Here is a 23,113-nt window from a genome sequence, read left to right as displayed (position 1 = left end):
CTTTAAGCCCTGAAAGTTATATTTTTCTTTTATAATATTACTTAGATTATGTTTGTTTTCAATATAGCTTAGTTTTATTGGAACTACTTCATTTTCTTCCACATCATAGGTATGAACTTGTAGCTAATATAATGCTGAAGTTAATGGTATCCATCCTCTATGAGATATTAGGCTGGAGTGTCTAGGGTTAAAGTAGATTGGTACTTTGGCTTGAATGACTATAGCCCAATTATTTATTTATGACGACACGGTATATCTCAAATATTGTAGGCAAACATTTAAAAATAATATAATGTTATCTAGCTCATGAGTTTTATTCCTATTAGGAGCATAAGCGGATAACTTTCGGAATGACTCTATTGTGGCATTTTCAATGTTAATACTGGTGTAAAAATGTTTCCCTACATTTATAATTTCCTGGAAGAGCCAAAATTCGTTTGGAAATGAATTTGGGGTAAGGGAAGGAGACTTTGGCATGGTACGTTGTTATGATAGAAGAAAGCCATTTATAGGTCTCTTCCTTCACTATTTGTTGAATTCGGAGCTTAAAGTTGATGAACTTGATGTTTGAATTTGATTGACAGGTATATTTAAAGCTTCCTGTTCATTGTTATAGATACAACAATATTGACCGTGACATCCAGATTTGCATGAAAACGATCTTTCAATTCCACAATACGAAATTTTGAGGTCTTCCTCAAACTCTTTCAAAACAATTTAAAACAAAGTTTTTTCCACTTTTTACATATTTCCATCTGTATTTGAGGTCGAATGATGTCAAGTCTTTACCTCGTCGCAACATAACTCGTTTTTTATTTTTAAATCCCTAATATCACTTCTAAACATTCTTCAAAGTAATTATGTAACAGACCATGAACAAATTTTCCGTAAACTTCTTTCTAGTTCTAAACCGGCCCTTTATCCCTATTCAAGCTGTTCTTACATTTATCAATTTCAATGCTCTTAAATGTATCGAACGCATTATCGTCAATATTCGGTTTTTGGGTCCGTCCATATTTTAAATGAGCTATGTGCTCCTTAAAGCGGACATTAACGGATCTCTTAGTCTGCCCAATATACTTCCTTTTCCAATCACTACAGCTAATTTCATATAAACCACTCTTCCAAATTTTATCCTTAGGATTACCTAATAATTGTTTTAATGTATTGTAGGATTTAAAAACCAATTTATAACCCACTCTGTTAAAAATTAGATAATAAAAATCCTTTTTTTACTGTATCTCTCGATGTTAAGTGGAAAATTAATTAAAAGATGTACCAGGAAATGGAAAATTCTATATGAAACGAGTTAATAGATTTCAGTTTATTTTCGGTCTCTGAAGGCTATAACGGGCGTCAAACAGTCTAATTGTGAGTTTTTGTGTAGTGGTAGTGTAAACAGTGTCTTCAATATAAATATCACCAAGGGTTCCAGAACTCCAAATTACTTCTTTTTAATAGTTCTCCAAAGTGATAAGCGACAATGGGAAAGTTTTTCTGATGCTAGTAATGTTTTATCTTATCATTAAATATACTTCGTTCATAGTTATTTCAAAATTGATTAGTGCTAGATATTGAGGATATTTGTAGATTTTAGTTTGTAGCCGACTAAATTAAGATAATGTTTGATACGTACCTGAATGCTGTCATTTTCGTCTGAAAACTGCTGATGGTTACCTCCAATAACAGCTTTACATACTGTATCATTATATCCTAAACTTATCCTACAAGCTTTTTCAAGTTCTAAGCTATCCAATGCCGGTTTCGTTAAAAATAGTCCTAATTGATAGAATCCTACCAATGGTTCCACCGTTATTATATTTCTTAGTTTATCTATTTTGTGTTTTAACACCATCGAAAATCCTTTATCTTCTTCCAGAGAAACTCTCGTCTCTGATTCGTTTGACATTATACTTCAACTGAAACTAAAATTTACTTGATAAATATTAAAAGCTTTGTAACAAATAAACTACTGTTTTTTTGTTGATGACACTTGAGTTTCGTATTATATTAAATAAATAAATGGAGTAAACCCTGGGAATTTTCGTATACCTCACAATGACAATGACGAAAAGGATAGAAACGATTAAATATTTTTTTACATATGAAAATATTTTTTTGGTACTTTTTATATACAATTTTCGAACATCGCGTTCAATTTTCGGTGGATATTTTAAAGTTCAATACTGCAATGTTTTTCTTATTAATTTATACGATTTCTATTCGTGGGGTGAATTAATAGACACTGTCTTACACGCTCTTTATTTATTTAAATACCTTACATTACACATAACTAACTTATAATAATTTACTAGCATTCTTCTATTACTTTCTATTTCTGTCTATTCAATACGACTATTTATTATAAACTACACTTAACTGCGCTACGTAAACTCCTTATATGTATATCAGAAAATTCTCAAAACTTCTAGAAAATAAAGAGACAAAATACATGAATAAATAGACTTTCCTAGAAATTATTCAAAAAAAAACAATGTAAATGAAATGCTATAATTGAAACACATAGAAAATAAACATCAAACGAATTCCGGGTATTTCTAACGTACATCAAAAGGGCCAGTTCCAGGGTGGAGAAACATTCGTAACAATAGTAATTTACATGCCGAAACACCGAAAAACATAAAAACTGCAAACCTCAGTAACAGATCAATCATGAGCAGCGTCATGAAAATTAATAGTAAACAACCATTCAAGGGAAATAAACAATTTTTAATTTTCAAAAAGTCGTAGACGTGAAGTAAAGTAATCTGTGAACTAATCGCATTTATCCACCTGTCTATCAGGATAGAAAGGATCCTATCACATGATAACTACGACGCGACTAACTTGATGAGTTTCCGAACATTCAGATTATGTTTCACTATGTGCTTCTTCTAAAATATTGATAAAAGGCTTTTACTGGAATACTTGAGGAGGAACCAGAGGTTAATTATAATAAAAAATAAATCAAATACTGTTTTATAATCCTACTCTGTGATTACTAGTACAAGTGAATAGCTTCATAAAAATTCGTAAGTTAATTCTGAAGACGAACAGATTAGTATCGATGCAAATTTTATTGCTGATTTGAACCAAACGCCTAGCTTAAAACAGCTTCTTATCCAAATGTATCGTGTGCAAAAAAAAATTCATTAAGCCCCAGTAAAATTTACTGCAGTACTTCACCTAGTGGAATATTATCAAAAGAAGTTTCAATGTCAAAGTTAGCGGCCACAATTACTTGTTGATTGCGGAATGTTAATGAAATGTTGATTGAATGAATAGTTTTTGATAGCGATTGAAGATTCTTGGTAATTTCTTTTTCCAGAAGTTTGAGGGGGTGTAACTCACAATTACTTGTTAAGACTTAATAAATCTAAACTAGTTATCAGACATCTAGAGCTCAGATTCAAAATTCAAGTCAAAGTTTGATGGGTGGAGAATGTCTAATAGATCCCATCGCTTGATCCTGCAGGTATCTATTTTCTTGATGAAATTAATTTTAAAGGAATGTTGAGGATGTATGGAATGGATTAGGAATAGGTTGCTTTGTAAAAATTAGCCGCAATTACCTGTAATTAATTTTAATGTCATTAATATACTAATAAGACTTGCAGCTGTATGTTTTTTCAGTAAATCTTTCAGCATTTGGAAGAAACTGATGTCAAAAATCAAAATAAAAATGGTTGCCAGCTCTCAGTTGGCCCTAGCATTAGGGTTGATAGGTGTAAGCAGGTATATTAATGTTAATTAACTGCATTGACAGTTTTTTTTTAATTTTTATGCATAATTAAAGTTTTATACACATTGAACATGAAAATCCATGGTTGCCAGTAGCACAATGGCCGCAAACAAAGGTTGCCATGATTTTTGTGAACGACTCTCGCTCCAGGTAAGTGGAAGCGCAAGAGAGAAGATGCACGCATTGTTATGTGCTGTTAACAATAGTACAAAGTTGTGGATATTAAGTTTTATTATTTATTAAACATAAAATTTTGTGCATAATGACAATTTTCATCGCTTGGGTAAAGACCCATTTTTCATTGAATAAGTTTTCTAGAGAATCTTTAGAGAAAACTTGTTTCTACTATGGCCATGGATAGTTAGATTTTTGTTTTTATTTCATTAATAACTATATTTGCTTTTATTATTAATTTTAACAATATTATTTTTTATTGAAAAAGTAAAAATTAGGCTTTTTCTAAATGCAAATATTATAGTTAAATAGATCTTTTAGTTTTCTTATTCATCGTCTGTGTCACTATCAACAACATCGGAATCGTAAGAGTTATTAAAATCGATTAATTTTCCACCTTCGTGGCACAAAAATCACGTCCTCATTTTCAGAAAGCACAAATATAAACACTAAACTAAAATATTTAATAAATTGAAAACGAAGTGTTCACCTTTCGTAAACGAGGCAAAGTGGCGTGCTCACCTTTTGTAAACTACGAAATGCCTAAACTGCACATAAACTGTATGAGTGTCGCAACTGCCATGCTTTGTCCTTATTCATCGCACGTAACAATGCGTGCATCTTCACTCTTGCGCTTCCACTTACCTGGAGCGAGAATCGTTCACAAAAATCATGGCAACTGGCAACCATAAATTTTCATGTTCAATGTATATAAAACTTTAATTTTGCATAAAGTCATATCACTATATTAATGACATTAAAATTAATTACAGGTAATTGTGGCTAATTTTTATATCCTGAAGATTTTTATATCCTTTAAAATTAATTTCATTTCATCAAAACAGATCCCTGCAAGATCAAGCGGTGGGATCTTAGACTATAAGTAACCCTCCAATGGGTACCGGAACACACTGAAGTGGAGGAAATAAAATAACTGACAGACTTGCTGAAGTAGTGGCGGATAACCTCTTCATAGGACCTGAGCTCTTTTGTGGAATCGGTCTCAAGATAGATATTCACAAGAATAATCTACAAGGCTTGAGACAGCAAAGATACTCCTGGGAAACTATAACTAGGGAAGATCTGTTGAATGTATCAGCCTAGGTAAGAACAATCTATGAATACTAACATTAGTCTTATCGAGGAATAACTGTCTCATTGGTAACCTTAAGATGCTAGATTTAGTATAGAGTACAGATTTTCCTATGTAAAGAATAAAATCTCTATTCACATTCAGTCGAGGTGCGAGAAATTGAGGAATTCCAGAGTATTACAGCTGGAAACGTACGAAAAGAAGATCTTCGATAGATAGAACTATTCCACAGCAAAAAAAGACCCTTTGGGTCCCAGTGTCCCAAATCATATTCATTCCATTAGAAATTTAAAAATTAAAGCTGAATATTCCATACTGTTCTTACATACCTCTTTTCATAGTTCACTGCATTTATCACTAGATATCTTGCTACTTAAAACTGAAACTCACTTTGAGTATTTTGTTTCACTAGTACTGATTAATATCAATATATAATTTGAAAATTGAACCCACCACTACTGAATTTGGTAGTTAATAAAAATATCTAACAGAGACGAATAATTTACCACTATTCGTTTTATATTAGATATAATAATTGTTATTAATCTTGGTGTATCACGTGATAACTTATGAAAAGTAAATTTTGTACTTCATATATGTTTAGTGGTTACTAAGAAATTAAATATTTTCTTAGTTCAATATTTGTAATGATTATTTTCTAAAACGTATTAGTTTTCAAGATGTTGATCTAACTTATCTTGTATGTCTTTTATATAAGTTAATTAACCGATCGAGCGCGTTCGCAACAGTAACATAATATTTTCAAATTAAATAATTCGTTTTTATTTGCTTAGGCAGATGGCTAGCCTAAACCTATGAACACTCCTTCGAGCTCTTAGGACGAACGATAACAATTGACTCATTCAATCCTCCCAACAATTACTCGAAGAGAAGAATAGTAGGTCGAGAGAAGGCAAAAATTAGTTCAGGAGCTGTAGATCCAAAAAGGAATTTCTCCAAGTAACTCTGTTTCTTCTCGTATCATGTTATAATACAAATTCTGAAAATTGAACCAAAAATAAGAAAATATTTAACTAAATTCAGAAAAAGCAAATCGTAAAAGTTTGTAGCTTACCTGTGTAGTCGGGTATCTATGAGATATCCAAAGTAACGATGTGGTCTGCTTATACGTTTGAACACAGCTGCACAATTAACAAAGAACAGAGGTTTCAATAATTTTGGTAAAGTATTGAGACACCACAAGAAGTACTGAAAATTATTCAAAAACGCGACATGCTTGAAATTTGCTGGGGTATATCAAACCTCAGCATACAGTTGGAGGCTTAAGACAGCAAGTTCATAGTTTTTGAATTAATTTTTTGAAGGAATTGGCTTGCTTAATGAAATATATCTAGCATAAATCTAACAATTACCTGTATTAACTATCACAAACAATTTGAATTCTCACTCGAATACGGATGGTGATCCAAAATTATATGGTGAATGGTGTATTAATAACTGTCGATTGCGATGAGAATCAAATTTATCCTCGAAATAATTCTTTAAAAAATAGAATCACAACAGCTAGCAATTCAATATACACAATTATAGACATTTTAATGTTGAACAACGTCATTACCTGTTCATCTATTCTTATTATTAAGTTAATTATACTGCTCAACAAATATTTTACCAAAGGTAACGGATGTGATAATAGCTATACATGTTTAGGTAAAAACAGTTATTAGTAGAATAGATGAATTTATTTATTAGAACGTAAAAAATTTTCAACTTCAAAGGTTAAACGTCGTAAGTTTTGCGACGAATACTTAGTTTTCGGTTTCACAAGTATCATATTAAACGGGAAAGAGGGACCTCAGAGCGTCATATGCTAGGAAGTTTTGTCGAATGAGTCGATGAAACCGACCAAGCTCCGACGTCATTTACAAACAAAACATCAAGAATATCGTGAGAAATCAAAATCCTTTTTCAAAGTTAAAGCCTCGCTATTAGAACAAAACAAAAAATAATGATAAAAACAGCTACTACCAAAAATGAAAGTGCTATATTAGCGTCCTACCAAGTATCCCTGCTAGTTGCAAAAAGTGGTAAGCCCCTAAAATTATGGTTTCTGCTATATTAGGTGATGAAGCTTCAAAAGAATTGGACTTTGTATCGTTATCAAACAACACAGTGAAGAAGAGAATTGATGAAATGTCGGAAAATGTTAGCTTGCTTGGATATGTTCGTTACGAACACAACAACAGCACAAGTGAGGTTTCTTCTTATTTTGTTTACCTCTGCCTTTGCACATAACAAGTGAAGTAATATTTGAGGTGTTGAACAACTTTATGTCCACTCATGAAATTATATGGGACAAATGTGTGATAGTTAGCACCGACGGTGCTCCGGCTATGACCGGGACACGAATAGGGCTTCAGATGCGCGTGAAGAAGATGAATCCAGCTATTATATGACATTATTGCTGCACAGTGTTAGATGACATAGTGGAAGTGATGAATTTTATTAAAGCTAGGCATTTAAATTCCCATATTTTGATATCATTTGTGAAGAAATGGGAATCATTCACAAGCAGTTGTAATTGGACGCTGTAGTGCGTTGGTTGTCTCGTGGCAAAGTTGTGTCGCGTGTTTTCGAGCTGAGATCAGAATGTTCTTTTTGAAGAATTCCGTACACGTCGTCAACAAACCTAACCTAACCTAACACAACAATCTGTTTTGTATATTATTAATTAAAAGTGATAATTTGTCACTAGCTCTTAATGGGCTTGTTTCAAATAAACTCTTTAGCCTTAGGTTTAGGCTTGCAACTAAAAGCGAAACAAAAGATTATTATCTTAAAAGATGTTTATTATAAATTTTTAGGAATGTTAACAATCGTCTTATTCATAGTTAAAAAAGCAAGCTGGTCAATATGACCTACAGTTAGTGAAGCTCTTAGGTCAGTTACTATTTGGCCTCCTTTGCTAAATACTCGCTCAGATGGAACACTGGAAGTTTGAATACAGAGAAACTTTTTTGGGAAAGAAAAGGAAATACATGTGCGTTATATTTCTTCTTCAACATCAATGACTGGTATATTCATATATTGTTCGATTTCATTTTTAATTTTTATATTTAAACCCACAGCATTACTACCTTCAACAGTTTTCATAGATTTAAAAATTGATGAAAGTCCGCTTTTCTTTTTTCCTGATGATGCAGCTCTATTCTCAGAAACTGGAATTATTTCTAATTCGCTACTAAGTTGTAATATTATACCTTCAATTATCTGGTTTTCTGCAGAACTAAAAAAGGATTCTTTAAAACATGGGTCCATGAAGGTGACAGTCTGCAATAGTTTATATCTGTTTTTAAGCGTGTTTAAAATTAATGAAGCTATTTCCCTTTTTAGTTCTACAATTTCTTTCTCAATTTCAGTTTCATCGTATCCATCTACCAATGTTTTACCTAATTCCAAAGAAATAGGTAGAATGGTAGATCCCGTTACATAATTTTCTCCAGACAGAGTTTCTGAAATGTTTTGAATTGGAGTTAGTAATTCCAGGATAACATTCAGTTAGTATCAGCTTTTTGTAATGTCCATTATTATAGGTTTGTAAAAAATTTAAGAGATTTACTTCTTGGTGAACAATTATTTTGATTAAATTTAAAAGGGAGCACCATCGCGTTTTAGAAAAGGAAGGAATTTTTGTTTCCTTAGTGTTGTATTTTTTCTGAATTATTTTTAAATCTCTAACAGCTTTCCAACTATGTGCAAAATTATTCTGAACTTTTTTAATTTTACCTATAGTTTCGCTTACTTTTGCATTTTCAAAACATATATTTACTGAAATATTAATTGCATGTCCAAAGCAACATATATGGCTATTCCCATATCCTTAATAGCTTTTGATACATTATTTCCGTAATCTGTGGTAAATGATGTATTTGCTTTTTCTTCAATACTCCACTCGTTTAAAATAAGATTTATATTATTACATAAGTTTTCAGCAGTATGATCTTCATCCATTTCATAACAGCCCAAACAAACGCTTACTGATAATTTTCGTATACAAAATGACATGTAAGGGCGATATAAGCAGTATAAGATATAAATTTGGCTTGTTTTAAAATGGCTTCTATAACTCGGCGCGTTTCATTGCACAAATTAGGAAATGAACTTTTGTGACAATGGGTTTCGGCTCGGTAATTTATAACTTAAATTTAAAACTTGTACAAATTTTTTGAAACCGTCTTTTTCTACTATATTATAAGGCATCATAAAGCTTTTTATGGACGCTTGTTTGGAAGTTGAAGGGATTTGTATTAATGGAGGTATCTGTGATGAAGAAGTCGATTCTGTCGATACTACTGAGATTTCATCTACATCAGTAGTTTGGAGGATCACGATATTGCTCGGCGACAAAAGATCTTCCATTTCCTTTTTATAACTCGACATTCTAAAAACAAAAGCATTTATTAGTGATTCTATTTTATACCGGTTTATACCTGATTTATTATCCATAATTAGTTAGAGTAGCTCGTATAATAATATAGCTATTTCGTTTATACGCAGAATTATTATTTTGCCTTCTCTTTATATAGTTGGTTCAAACGTCTCCTTTTTAATGTAATTATTCTTTGTTTTTATGCTCAACAATTATTTTTTAATTTTACCTCAGCTAGAAATAATTTATTGGCCGAAAAAATCAAAATTATCCTTTATTTTTCTTTTCTTTCCCCTGAGGGATTATTATCAAAATCAATCTGAAATGACCAATTGTGCAAAATTTCTAATGGTTTGTTCAACTAACTGCAAAAGTGTCGGTTTCGGGTGTCGGCCGACACTTTTTGGCCATTCGGTAAATGCCTAGAGCGTAACGAGCGATGAGGAACTTCGTTCCAAAAAACGCACTATATCCTTGTACCATTAATACAATAATAAGATGAGTAGTTTGTACTATGAAATAATATTTACCTTGATTCATCATCGCTTATTTCAGTACTCGCAGATTTATCTGTTTGATGAATATTTTTCATCTCAGCGTAAAGAAGTGGATGCTTTGCCATCAAGTGATTCCTTAAATTTGTAGTTTTTCCACATGACTTAATGTTTTTTTTACATTTTCTACAAACTGAGGTGTCTCCAGTTCCAGATTTATTGAAGTAATGCCAAAGTAAGTTTCTTCCTCTATTTTCTTCCATATTCCTAAAAAAAGCATAAATCAGACAAAAAATGCTGCATCTGAACCTCATTCACATTATTTTTATTACCAACTGCAAGAATAAACTTTTAACTAGCCGCCCTAAAAACATTTGACATGAAAAAATAGGTGATTTACAAAAATTTTAAGTAAAACTGTTTTTATAAATGCTGTAACAAAAACTAGAAAATAATTGGCTCACAAAGCTGGATCCTCTTCAATGGAATTAGTAATAATCATAATCATAAAAATTACCAATAGTCATAATCATAATAACAAATTAGTAATTTGGTTATTCTTAGAAACTTACCTTGATTTTTTCTTTGCACACTTTAAACAATCAATCGGAAAGCACAGTGATAGGTCAGGTCGAATTAAAAAAACAAATGTTATGTGAAATATTAAAACTCTTTTATGATGTACACTGCCAAAAGATGCCAAAACGTCATATCACAACGATTCTAATAAAGCAAATGATCTAATATTTTCTGTCCCGTGACATGCAGTAGCAAAACTATCTATGCGGCACTAGGCCAAAATGTTTCATCTTTCCCGACACCTATATTTTCTGATATTTTCTATTTTTTTTTGTACCTAGTTAACTAAATAACTTTCAATGTTATATACCTAATTATCAATATCAATAACTATCTGGATCTGAACTGTAAAGACCCAAAATGTTATATATTACATAAACCGAACAGAAATGAAAATATCTTCCAAACATTTTACAATGATTATGACTGTAAATATCTGTCATATTGAGAACAGGTTCGTTATGTTATTCCTGTTATTATCGTAGTTTGTGTAGACAATGTGGGTCTATAGAATAACAAATCAAAATCTTTTTAGTAAACAATAATGGAAAAGTTAAATCTATATAACAACAAAATATGTACCTGATTATATTAATCAAAACTTGATCCACATCAAACAAAACGTACTTAAAGATGGTGATAATATCGAATCAATGAAGATAAAACTACTAATGACCGAATTGTAAAAACAATTATAAACCCAGAAATCAATACATCAAAAAACAATTTGAGAAAATTCCTAAAATCAATTATGACTAATAATTCTCTGTGACAAACATATAAAAAGCTGAGAAACTAAGTATTAATCGTCACTTTTTTATAAACAAATTATCTCGTCAATCGTGATAGGATCATTTAAGATCTGTTTAACCATACATTAAGTTATATAATGAGTCTTATATTAATGTGACTGTGAAGAATCACAAATTTACCTATTCATCTTCTACTTACTATTATATTTGTTAAGATTCATTGTAAATTGACCGTCCCCTCACGGATTCAACGTCTTACTTAAGCCATTCCATATGTCCCTTAGACACTTATCAAATCACTTACCCTTATTTTTGTATTGATGTGACTTCAACGACCATAAATATAATTAATGAAAGCTTTTGAATACAATAGGATTAATTTTTAAGGGAGCATAATCACGCAAAGAGTGTTTTATATAGTCTTGGTATCCAATGACAACAGTAGTCAGATTATTGAAACCACTTTATTTATTTATATTTTATGTTGATGAATAGTTTTTCGAAGTTGTGAATTTAACTAATGTTACTTAAATCTTTCTATTTATAGAAAAGTTAAGATAAAAATTATATTATATATATTATTATTAATTTTATCAAAAATTTCGTAAATTCATTTTGAAGATATACTCGTAGATATGATGTGGATCAAATAAAAGTGCTAGATTATTTAGCTGAGAAGTGTAGAAGACATAATTCTTTTGGTTTTGCTGAAGCAAATGATCAGATTTTATAGATCCAACCTAGACACTTCTACTATTAAATTCTATATTCTTTTTAATTCCTCATGCACATTTATATAAAGGGGAATATTCCATAAAACATCTTCATCAACAGTCTTTTATTTGAAACATGCCATTCGACTTATTAAGTTTTTCTTCAAACATTTTGAATATTCCTTTGTTCACGATGTGAGACACAGTAGACACTTCTGAATTATTTATTCTAACATTCGAGTGTTATTTATTAATTTATTTGTTATCGACCTCCCACTTCATTCGAGAAATTCAATAAAACCTCGAAATTGATTCGAATTCTTCTTCTACCTATCTACGGTTCAAATCAAAGTAAAATTAAGTAAATTTGTGGTGATTTATATTCGCTGGTAAGTTTTTCTTTGCTTTTTTATTGTGCTCACAAAAATTCCAGTTATCTTCATAGATTTCCTTTTATTTTAAGTAATTTTGTATGATACATTTCATATAAATTATACCTCTGCATAAAGGAGGAGATAAAAATCAAGCATCAAATTATCGCCCAAATGCACTCCTTCCCCCGTCATTTAAGATCATAGAAATATTGGTCAAAAAAAAGGTTTTTATCATTTCTGTTCAAATATAAAATACTCACTACCCCTCAATTTGGGTTTTTAAGTAACATATGCACACATGATGGTATATTCTCCCTCCTAAATAATGTCTACTCTAGCCTAAAAAACTATCATTCCACTTTTTGTGATTTTTCTTTCGATTATGTTAATAATAATATTTTAATTAACAAATTGCAGTACTCCAGTATCAGGGAAACTCCTATCGCACGGTTGAAGTCGTACCTTACCAACAGAAGTCAACTTGTAAGGGTGGATACAACAATGTCTTCTTGCAAGCCAATAGAATGTGGAATACCTCAAGGCTCAGTACTAGGCCCTATTTTGTTTCTTGTGTTCATAAACGACATCGCCTATCTAGACATCAATGGTAAAATATGTCTATTTGCAGACGACACTAGTTTCACTTGAAGCAACCCTGAACAAGGCACTTCATAGGACCATAATTAGGGACCCAATTATCCTTAAATCATGGTGCGTTTCAGATCTTCTTTGTATCAACGTTTCTTAAACTAAATTTTTATCATATAAAAGTACAGTGCTGCCTTTTTCATTAAATAACACCACCATTGACGTCGTTGAATCTGGAAAATTCTTAAGGCTTGTTGGGGATGATTCCTTGAAATCGTAGTTCCTCCTGTTATGCGCTGAGATCAGTTTCTAAAGAACTTAGCTCATTCACCTAGTTAACAGTTTATTATGCCTTATTGAATCGCATCTCCAATATGTCATTCCCTTCTGGGGTACGTGTAGTGCGACTCAATTTGAGCGTATCTTCAAACTACAAAAGAGATCTTTTAGATATTTACTCGGACTAAATAGCAGGGCTCAATGCAGGGACTTCTTTGAAAGATTAAAAATTCTGACTCTTTCTTCCTTATTCATACTTGAATCCGTTTGCCTAATTCGTAAGCACGCTTCTCCAATTATTTCAGAGAGGTCAATATCCACTTAGTAACGAGGAGCCCGACCTTTACCTACCTATTCCACGTTCAGAATTAGTTAAGGGCTCAACCACTTGCCAATTGAAATCGAAATTTCATCTCTTCTCGCAATAATTTGAGGGCATATTTACTGGAAAGTTCCTTCTACTCTATAAACGACTTCTATCCTAATAATTATATTTAATGCGGCATACTGGTTTAATTTTTCCTATGCACTTATATACAACTATTACCTATTACTAGTACCTATAATTGTGTTACTCATTGTGGTTTTCTTCTATATATTGAAATTTTCATATTCAAATGCAAAAAATGGAAAAGCTCCCTGGTGTGATGGAATTACTAACTAAGCTGTTTAACGCTATCTATCACAAAAGTTTACTTCCAACGGATTGGTTGAAATCGACTTTTATCACACTGACTAAGAAATCAAACACTAAAGAATGTAAAGATTATCGCACGATAAGTTTGATGAGTCATGTATTGAAAATATTCCTGCGAATTATATGTTTGTTCAGCATTCAGGTCAGAGGTGTTGAGATGTCAACCGTAACGTATATTTATGTTTTATAGATTTTGAGAAGGTATTCGACAAGGTCCGTCATCATAAATTAATAAATATTCTACAGGCAACTGGATTTCATATTAATTTTATAGCGAATCTTTACTGGAACAAAAATTACGACTCAAAGATAAAAAATAGAGGGAAAACGGAGTCCTGAAAGAAGAAGAACATCATGGTTGAAAATTTACGTCAGTGGTTCGGTCAGACAACTAATTCACTCTTCCGAGATGCAGTGGACAAAATTATCATAGCCAACATGATCACCAACGTCCGATAACGGACTCGGCACTATAAGGAAATGATTGAAATAATATTTTATTTGTATCTTTATTTAGTTATTCTCATGATAGTTTTTTAGTTTTTACAAACTTTTGTCTACAAATTTTAACAATTATGTATAAAGCATTTCACAATCACACACAGGACGAATAGAAAAGAATAGATTCCTGTTTGATTATGTTTTGAAAAAGATGTGAATTCAGTTTTTTAATATGTTAGAGCATAAGCTCCTTTTATTCAAATTTGTTCTTTCTACTCGTTCCTTCTTCAGTAAATTTCATCTGTGTTCCCGTTTTCTTCTTCATTTTTTTCCGAAGTTTACAACTGCCAGGCTGGGAGTTTGAACCACGAAGGATCCAACCACCAGAGTACAAATTCAACTCACTCCAACATCTGGGAATCTAGTTAGCTGCGAACATCCCGGATTTCCACAATAAGTCCCAGCCTTATTATATATAAATATATATATATTATAAATAATTGAGTTGTTTTTAATTTATAACTGCTTTTGTTCGTCGTGCTCAATAAATTCAATTCAATAAATTTATTTGTTGCTGATTTTTTTATTGTTCTTAGCAATGAATATTAATTTGGATAATCGGGTCCGGGGATAGTTTTAGATTGTCTAATTTTTATTTATAATATAATTTATAAAGTGTTTCCAGCTTTTCCGCCTTTTTGATTAATTGTTAATATCGGTCGTTAAAAAGCTGGTGGCATCCAACTTAATATTAATTGTTGAACTCAACTGAGTACTAGTTTTTATATACTTTAACTGATGCCGAACACCGAGGAAAAGTCTCCTGTCGGTTTATACAGGGTGTTTCAAAAAAAGCCAATCTCGTCTCTACGATAGATAAGAAACTGAAAAATATTTGGGGTTGGCTACGTAATCCGTATTTAATATAAAGGGAGTTGAAAAAAAAATTTATACATTTTGTCGCAAATACTGGCAACATTGTATTGAAATTTTATATATATAAATATGTTTTGAAAGCTGATACATCCAATGAATTTTTTTATGTTCCACTCTTCTAGAGGGCGCTATAGTTTATTTCAGAAAGGTATAGAATAATAAAATGGGGAATTCCGTCCGGTTCGGCTAAATTTCGGTGGCGGCCATAGGTGTAGGTCTTGAAATAGTATTGTTCGTAATATTAAAGTTTCAAGTAATTGCGTAAGAGAATTAGGAAAAGTATTTTTTCTGGCCTGAAGTGTCAATATCGAAATATTGTGTGGGGATTACTTAGATAGTAGATTATACAGTTACGTTTAATAGGTACCGTTTAACCTTCTATTAGTGCCCCTGCCTAATTCCAACCCTATTTCATATTCGGCTTTCCTTTTTACGAGTATCCTACCGGCACGCCTTTGGCACACTATTTTCAGGGTTTGTGAATGGATAACAATAGGCTAAATCCATAAATTGACCCCAACCCGGGTGGTACTACCTGCACTTCATAAAAAGAAAAAAAATTTTACAATGAAATCAATGCCAAACTATGAAAATGGCTTAAATATTCGTTGGGTAACTCCGTGGTCCCTTTGCATACCTAATGAGGTCTTATTACTCTACACCTTTCTGAAATAAACTACAGTTATACCGTTCGTACCAAGTAGTATCGAACATATTGGATTTATTAAACAAAATTTCAAGTGAACTTGAACGTGATTTAATTTTACACCAAAAAGGTAATCTTGATAAAATTCGTTTTCGGAATATTTTGATTTGAAAATTATGAAGTAATAATCGATGCTGGTATGAAGTATGTATATATTAATGGAACAAAAAAAACAAGATAAAATTTTAAAAAATACTAATAGCATAAAATAGAATTCAATTAGAGTAGGTGTCCAAAATGTCCTCCGTTTGGAGTCATCTATCAGTTCATTGAAGTGATATTGAATTATATCTTTAAATTCTTGAGGTGAATCCACCTCTGTAGCATAAACTTCGGGGGTCTCATTTACATTTCAATTCACATAATGCTTACTTGTTAATAATAATATTCCGAAGAAGGTATACAGTATCGAGTATCGAGATGTTCAACTTCACTTGAAATTTTGCTTAATAAATCCAATATTCAAAGAGTTATGTTGGATACTACTTGGTACGAACCGTGTAACTAGCGTCCTCTATGAGATTCAAACATAAAACCCTAACCTAACCCAATCTAGCCAAAACATATTCGTATAAAATTTCAATACAATATTGTCAGTACAGTCAGTTACGGCAAAATCATGAAAAATGTATATACTACTTTTTTTTCTTCAATGCCCTTAATCTTGAATACGGATGGCGTTACGAATTTTTTTTATAAAGCAAAGTCCAAATATTGTTAAGTTTCTCTCCTAAAGACGTGATTAGCCTTTTTTGAAACACTCTGAACATTTTCTAAATGAAATGAATTTAATTATTGAACGTTAAAATTAGGGTTTCGTTGATTGTAAACCTAGTTTAATTCATATTTTTCAAATGTTACATGACAATAAAATCGCAATAATCTGAGATTAAGAATTATTAACAACAAAAATAATATTTTATTATAGTTTATAAATTAGTTAAAATAATACTTATTGAATGAGTGTCATAACAATGATATTTTAAGAAATACATAGTGCCCATTTAGAAAAAAATTCAATATCTGAATGATATCAAAAGGAAATAGATCAATTATGTATTTCATTAATTTTTCTTTATGAATAGCTATTTGAATCATAAATTTTATTGATGGAAGATCGACGGATCCATAGATATTACATTATTGATTGTTACAGGGATTTACAAAATAATATTTACTTTTTATTCATAGAGCGGTTGTAATATTATTATAAATTTTGTATATTCAACTCTGTTAGCATTTATTTGTTCATTTTGTACTACCATGTATTACTGAAAGTTGCTAATGAGAGTTTTCCGCATTTTTTGTTTCCTAGGTACATGGCACTACAGTCAAAAAGTAAAAATGTTCTATGTGCACCAAATATTTGTTTTTAATACTCAGATGTGCCTTATGTACGTGTTTATATATTAAAAATGAATTTTTCACCCTTACGTTGATTATTGATTACATTATTATGAATGTTCAGTAAGATATCCTGAACCATTTATTTTTTCCTTAATTCCATTATTATTTATTACATTATTTCCATCTTTTTATTTGCTATGAATACCTCATTCGTTCTGTTTTAACTCGCGATTGATCTTTAAATTAGATATCCAAAAGACTTTGAACATTGTTTTAAATATCCAACGACGGTATTCATAAAACATTCAAAAAGTATATTCCTCTTTTCACATTTAATAATTTCTTGATTTTTCTAACTAGGATCTTTTTCAAATGGGCACTTTATATTTTATACTATTTTTAGTCGTATTAAGTGAATTTAAAACACTTAAACTAAAGTTAATGGAGATATAGTGTTACACAAAATTCCCCTCCCTTCCTGGTATCTTTGAAATGGTAATGCAATAAAATTGTTCATAATTTTGTAGCGATTTTTTGACATAACGTTTATTGATTGTTGCAAAATTTAGTTTTATGCAATACCAGTAAACACAAGAAACGAAATGATTGATAAAATAAACTTGCATTGTGACGCTATAAGGCAGAGTCTTGGAATGGAATGCTCTGTGTAGAAGTGCAAGGTGCCCACTTCGAACATTTATTATAGTTTCTTTTTTATTATTTAATACGTTTAGGCTAGACAATTAAATTTTTGTACATTTCATTTTATTCCTTGTGTAAGTAACATGTTCCACAGTTCAATTAGAAATTTTCGATTGTAGTTTAATGCCTCCTGTAAATATTATGAATAAATAATAACAATTTTCTCTAGAATGTCTCTTTATGGCAAACGGTTTCCTTAGCATTTACAACGATCCAAAAATCTACATACATATCTCCTAAACCATAAATTTGATTGACTTAAACAAAGAGTACCTTTTTCTCAAAATATCGATTAAAACATTCATTTCTTTAGATTGTATAGGTGGCCCCTGTAAAAGTTACGGATTGTTAACCATTGAGCAAGAGCCGCTCGTAGTTCAGATAGTAGTGTAGTATTATTTTTTCAGTCAAAAAATAAGTTCTGATTTCGCAGCTTTTAAAGGCATATAACAGAAAAACGAGGGGTCGGATAAGATTTTTCTTTTATATCAAAGCATTATTTTCACTCACTCCCGAATTTTTTGCATCAAGTCCAGAACACCCTGTATAATAATGTAAAAAAGCCCTAAATTGTTAAGGGAATGGGAAATATGATAGATAAATTGAGTCCAAAGGTATAATGGGATTTTCAGCCCATCCACCCACCTCACAAATATTTTCTCAAGTAAAGCCGAAAAGGTATCAGACGAATTCATTAAAGGGTCGGAAAAATATAGAGCCCATTTGAAAATATTTAGATATTCAGATCAATAAACGTGTCATTAAAATTATTATGATTTTGATTCAATTAAAAACAAAGCCAGACGCGAACGATATAATTAATATCTATAACTAACTAGTTGCTGTAAGATCCATTAAAAACTATTGGCAACGATGACTGTAACGTCGTCAATGACGATTATGTCGTTGTCATCACGAATAATAAAGTTCGATAATGTTAAATTTCAAATATGTCTATTCATTATCTTTTCAAAGATATGGAGGGAGGAGACTTTTGTGCAATTTCATTATAAAAATTGATGCAGCGTACCCAGTAAGTACTCTCTTCTTCCTATACGTTTTCCATATTGACTTAATATTAGTTCATCACGAAAAATGTTAAATAATATACAACTTATGCCCTCACGAAGTGATACTCTCTGAAATTGAAGGGAGAAAGTGTATTGATTGATAGAATAGTAAAGGCATAAGGCAAATTCTGAAAACGAAGTAATTATTCGTTTATAACTGGTTTTGAAGTTGTTTTAAAAAGGATAAACAAAAATTAATGAAAAAACATGCTAGTTCTCTGTCAATAACATAATGCTTTTGACTGAAATGAGGCAACTGCTACAGGCCAATTTTACAACCTAGGGTAAAACTGAAAATTAATCTAAAGTTCAAACTATGGTTTTTACTCTAGTTTGAACAAAGAATGAAAAAGATTTTCTGCTAGTTTTCCCAAATTTTTTCGATATTTGTTTTAAAGTTTAATTGTTTAAGAAGGTTTTATAAAGAAAAATGTACAAGACACAAAAAAAATCGTGCAATAAAGATTTATAAAGTAGTGCTAGTAAAGAAATATAAAGAAACAGTCGAATCCATAAAAAAGTGATACGGTAACTTGAAAGGAAACGAAAAAAATGGGAGGAGTCTGCATAGAAATTTAATAATGAAAATAACAAGAACAATCATATTTTCGATAGATCAACAAATTTAAAAAATGTGGGACAATTTAAAGATTCGCTCTGGAACGAATAACTTTTTGTTTTTTCGGCGTATCGATAATGTTGATAATTTCATCAACTTTATCAAATATAAAGTGGATTTAGTTTGACATTTTTCAAATCCACAACTCCTTACTCAAGACCATATCGTTAAAACATTAAAGCTTTGAAAAAGCTAGGGTGGAATCCTAAGTTTCATGCTTAACTAAATTTGAAACTATCACCGGTATTAGTTAAACCAAAGTTTTTCTGTAAACGCAATCTATAAAACATAAAAGAAGTGGGTATCTGTCGTTTAAGCCGACGTTTGAAGTTTAAACTTCATTTTTAAAATTGCGCTTCAATCACGAAGCAATGAAGTGTCAAAAAATTTCCAAAATTTCACATTTGCTTTATAGTTCTAGGATTTATAAATGTTAACAGAAAGGAATGTATGGAGCCCATTTTCATATTTTCGCATAATGTTATTCTTCATGATCCAGCGACATGTTTACCAAAGGTTTTCTGAAGCAAATTTTGATTATTGTCTCTCATGCATTCATCGCAATAGTTTGAACTATCTACTTGTGATCGACCTGTTGTCATTTGAGTGCGTTTATAATTTGGGAAATAACCACATGAAAATACTAGAAAAAGGCAGGTGAAGCTGTACAGCTTGGTGCTTTGTTAAATTTTGCTTCACAAGATTCTATTGATAGTTTGTCGTAATGCAGCAACCAGTCTCCGCCTGTCCAAAGCTGTGGCCGCTTTCTCCTAACAGCGTCACACAATCTTTTCAATCCATTCAATTATTATTTCGTTATCGTGTGACCATTCACAGCAACTTGCGCGGTCACAACAGCTTTATGGTCAAATAAATGGCCAACAATATCTTCGCTTCGATATTATAATGGAAAATGTGGCATAAAACCCGTACGCATAAATAACATTGGAAAATTACAAGCAAAGATTTCTCAGTACCTGGGTATACCTATTGCGGAAAAGTCCATAGGATATGGTTTCAGACGCTTGTCATCATCTCTCTTGGTAGACTCAGAAGCGGACATTCTGAAAATAAAGCAACATGGAGGGTGGAAATCCAACGGTGAAGCCGAACGCTATGTTGAGAATTCATTAGAAAATAAAAGAAGAATTTCAGAAAACATTCTGGGCCAAGCACTTGGCATAAATATAGATATTACAGCTTCAAATGAAATTAACATTAGACAAAACGCTCAAGAGAATATTCACCCAGAAAATGGACTTACTTTAAATAACTGTGTCTCTGTTAATATTGTTTTCGATATTTCTAAACCTTGAAATACTACTGAATTAAAATGATGAGCCAATTATCTGTTTAAGTAATAAAATTATTGTCAGTTTTCACAGTAATTGATAACTTATTCTTTGAATCTGAAACTACTTTTCATAACTGATATACTATCAAGTTTATGAAAAATGTGAGGCTTTCTAATGGAATGAATTAAATTTGATAGTGAAATTAGATAAAAAATAGTTATTGAGCTTCTAAAATATAATCTACAATTCAACATTCTTCAATCACCTCATTTCAGTTTACTTTTGAATTTGATTTTAAATGTAACTTTGTTGTTGCACAGTTCAATTAGCTTCACGCAATTAGGAAAAAGATTATACTAAAGAGAAGCTAGTAAAATAGTATAATTTATTTAGATTAGTATTCCGACTGTATTTAAATGTTTGCTGATTTTTTGTAACAATCCATTGGAATATTATGTGTTTTACTCATTTCCCATACTATATCTGGCTCATATTTAAGCTTATTCTTCATTTTTTCTTTCCAAAATATCCATCTAAAATTAAACAGAAATATAGCTTCACGCTGATTAAATTGTAGCACATGTTATAATGTATATAAGTTGAGAATAAATTGGAAACATTCGTGTGACGGTTTAAATAAAGTGTTTTCATAACAAATTATTTTAGCCCAACTCTCCTCATACATGAATAGTGGGAAAAAAATATTGCAAACTTTATATTCAAGATTTTATATTTTTAAAATATAAAGTACAAGTCGTATTTTTGTTTTAATAGTAGTTTTTTAAAATTAAGTTAAATGGAATTTCTAAAAGTATAGACAAATTTTCCTACTAGTATGACAAGCAAATATAATGAATTCAGTACTGGATACCCATCATTTCAAATAATAATTAAAATATGTTGGCTGATCTGTGAAGTTTATAGGAATAGCATAAACATAAGCTTTTTTCAATGATCGTCGTTCTCAAGCTCTTCGGAAAAAAATAGCACAAAATGCTAATCGGACAAAGACAATGTCGGGACAGAGATTGCAATGAAATTTAATAATTCCTATCCGCCCGGATTTAATTTATGATTGAACTTTAATGCGCCGCGCATTTTGCATCCAGTATAATACAAATGTACAAACTTACGACTTCGCAATGTATTATGGTGTCATAAAGAGTCATGAAAAAAAATCATTTTTCACTTATTCACACAGTTCAAAATCCTATCACGAATATCGGAGAATTAAAGTACGAACTGTTGCAACATTCACGAACGACCAAACTTATTGGACAGCCAAGTATTTTTCAACAAGGTTTTATAATACTACAGATAGATACGTTAATTCATATGGTACAAATTTTGTCTGTACTTTATGTACCGAGTTAAAGGGTAAAAACCAAGTCATTCATAAATACAAAATAGTGTTTTATTGAATTCAAATCGTAAATTGATGGATTGAAAAGTGATAAAGTTGAAAACGAAAAAGTTTCTTTCTTCAGAAGACTGGAATAGAATACTTGCAATAGCAGCGATTTATATATGCCATAAAACAAGAAAAGTTTACTGAATCCTACAAAACTCCCGTGAATACCTTGATTGTAGGTAATGACAACAACGCTAAGCACGTGTATTGGGTAACATGATTGATAACCCCCAGGGTAGACAACTTTATGAAACAATAAAAAATAACAACATGATACACCTATCGACAGGGCAGTCAACATACTGGCCAAGTGATAGATATACGATACCAAATTTACTTGATTTTTGTGTCATATAAGGTATTTCCTCGCACTTAGGTCGAAGCTACTTCTTGCTTTGATCTTTCTTCTAACCAGTCTCCTTCATTAGCGGTCACTCATGCAGTTGAAAAGCTAAAAAAACATTCCAAGTAGCTTCCTGACAAAACACCCCAACACCCATTCGATCTGTTAAAAACGGGGACTTACCTAACTTAATAAAAAAATGGTTAATAAAAGAAAACTTCGCAGATAAAACTGAATTAAATAGAACAACTCAGGAACTGAAAAGGATATTGAATAATCATAAAAATGATTTAATCCAATAATACCTACGAAATTCAAGTGCAACAGAAGCAACAGAATACATTATGGGAGGCTAAAAAGAAATTAGA

The 23,113-nt window shown here is 31.2% G+C and overlaps 2 protein-coding genes across 7 annotated transcripts in view; both read right to left on the bottom strand.

Moving 5' to 3' along the window:
* LOC130893962 (solute carrier family 46 member 3-like) overlaps positions 1–21,044 on the bottom strand; it is a 33,537-nt gene extending 12,493 nt beyond the window's left edge. For 2 of the 6 annotated variants that reach the window (XM_057800421.1, XM_057800426.1), the window contains exons 1-3: positions 10,466–10,551; positions 9,930–10,160; positions 1,637–1,925 (exon numbers count right to left, since the gene is read on the bottom strand). In XM_057800421.1, the coding sequence (XP_057656404.1) occupies positions 1,637–1,909 (273 nt within the window). In that variant the 5' untranslated portion in view covers positions 1,910–1,925; positions 9,930–10,160; positions 10,466–10,551. Of the gene's footprint in view, positions 1–1,636; positions 1,926–6,382; positions 6,446–9,929; positions 10,254–10,465; positions 10,552–11,054; positions 11,128–19,037 lie in introns of those variants that run through there. The other 4 variants (XM_057800425.1, XM_057800422.1, XM_057800423.1 and 1 more) reach the window with 4 other exon arrangements.
* Positions 16,778–23,113, bottom strand: part of LOC130893961 (uncharacterized) — a 32,227-nt gene continuing 25,891 nt past the window's right edge. Inside the window, exon 4 of the mRNA XM_057800420.1 lies at positions 16,778–21,524. Within this exon, the coding sequence (XP_057656403.1) occupies positions 21,404–21,524 (121 nt within the window). The 3' untranslated portion in view covers positions 16,778–21,403. The remainder of the gene's footprint in view (positions 21,525–23,113) is intronic.

Source organism: Diorhabda carinulata, chromosome 5 (assembly GCF_026250575.1).
Source record: "Diorhabda carinulata isolate Delta chromosome 5, icDioCari1.1, whole genome shotgun sequence".
Lineage (NCBI taxonomy): Eukaryota > Metazoa > Arthropoda > Insecta > Coleoptera > Chrysomelidae > Diorhabda > Diorhabda carinulata.
Note: the sequence above shows the minus strand (reverse complement) of the source record. Positions and strands in the feature narration are given on the sequence as shown.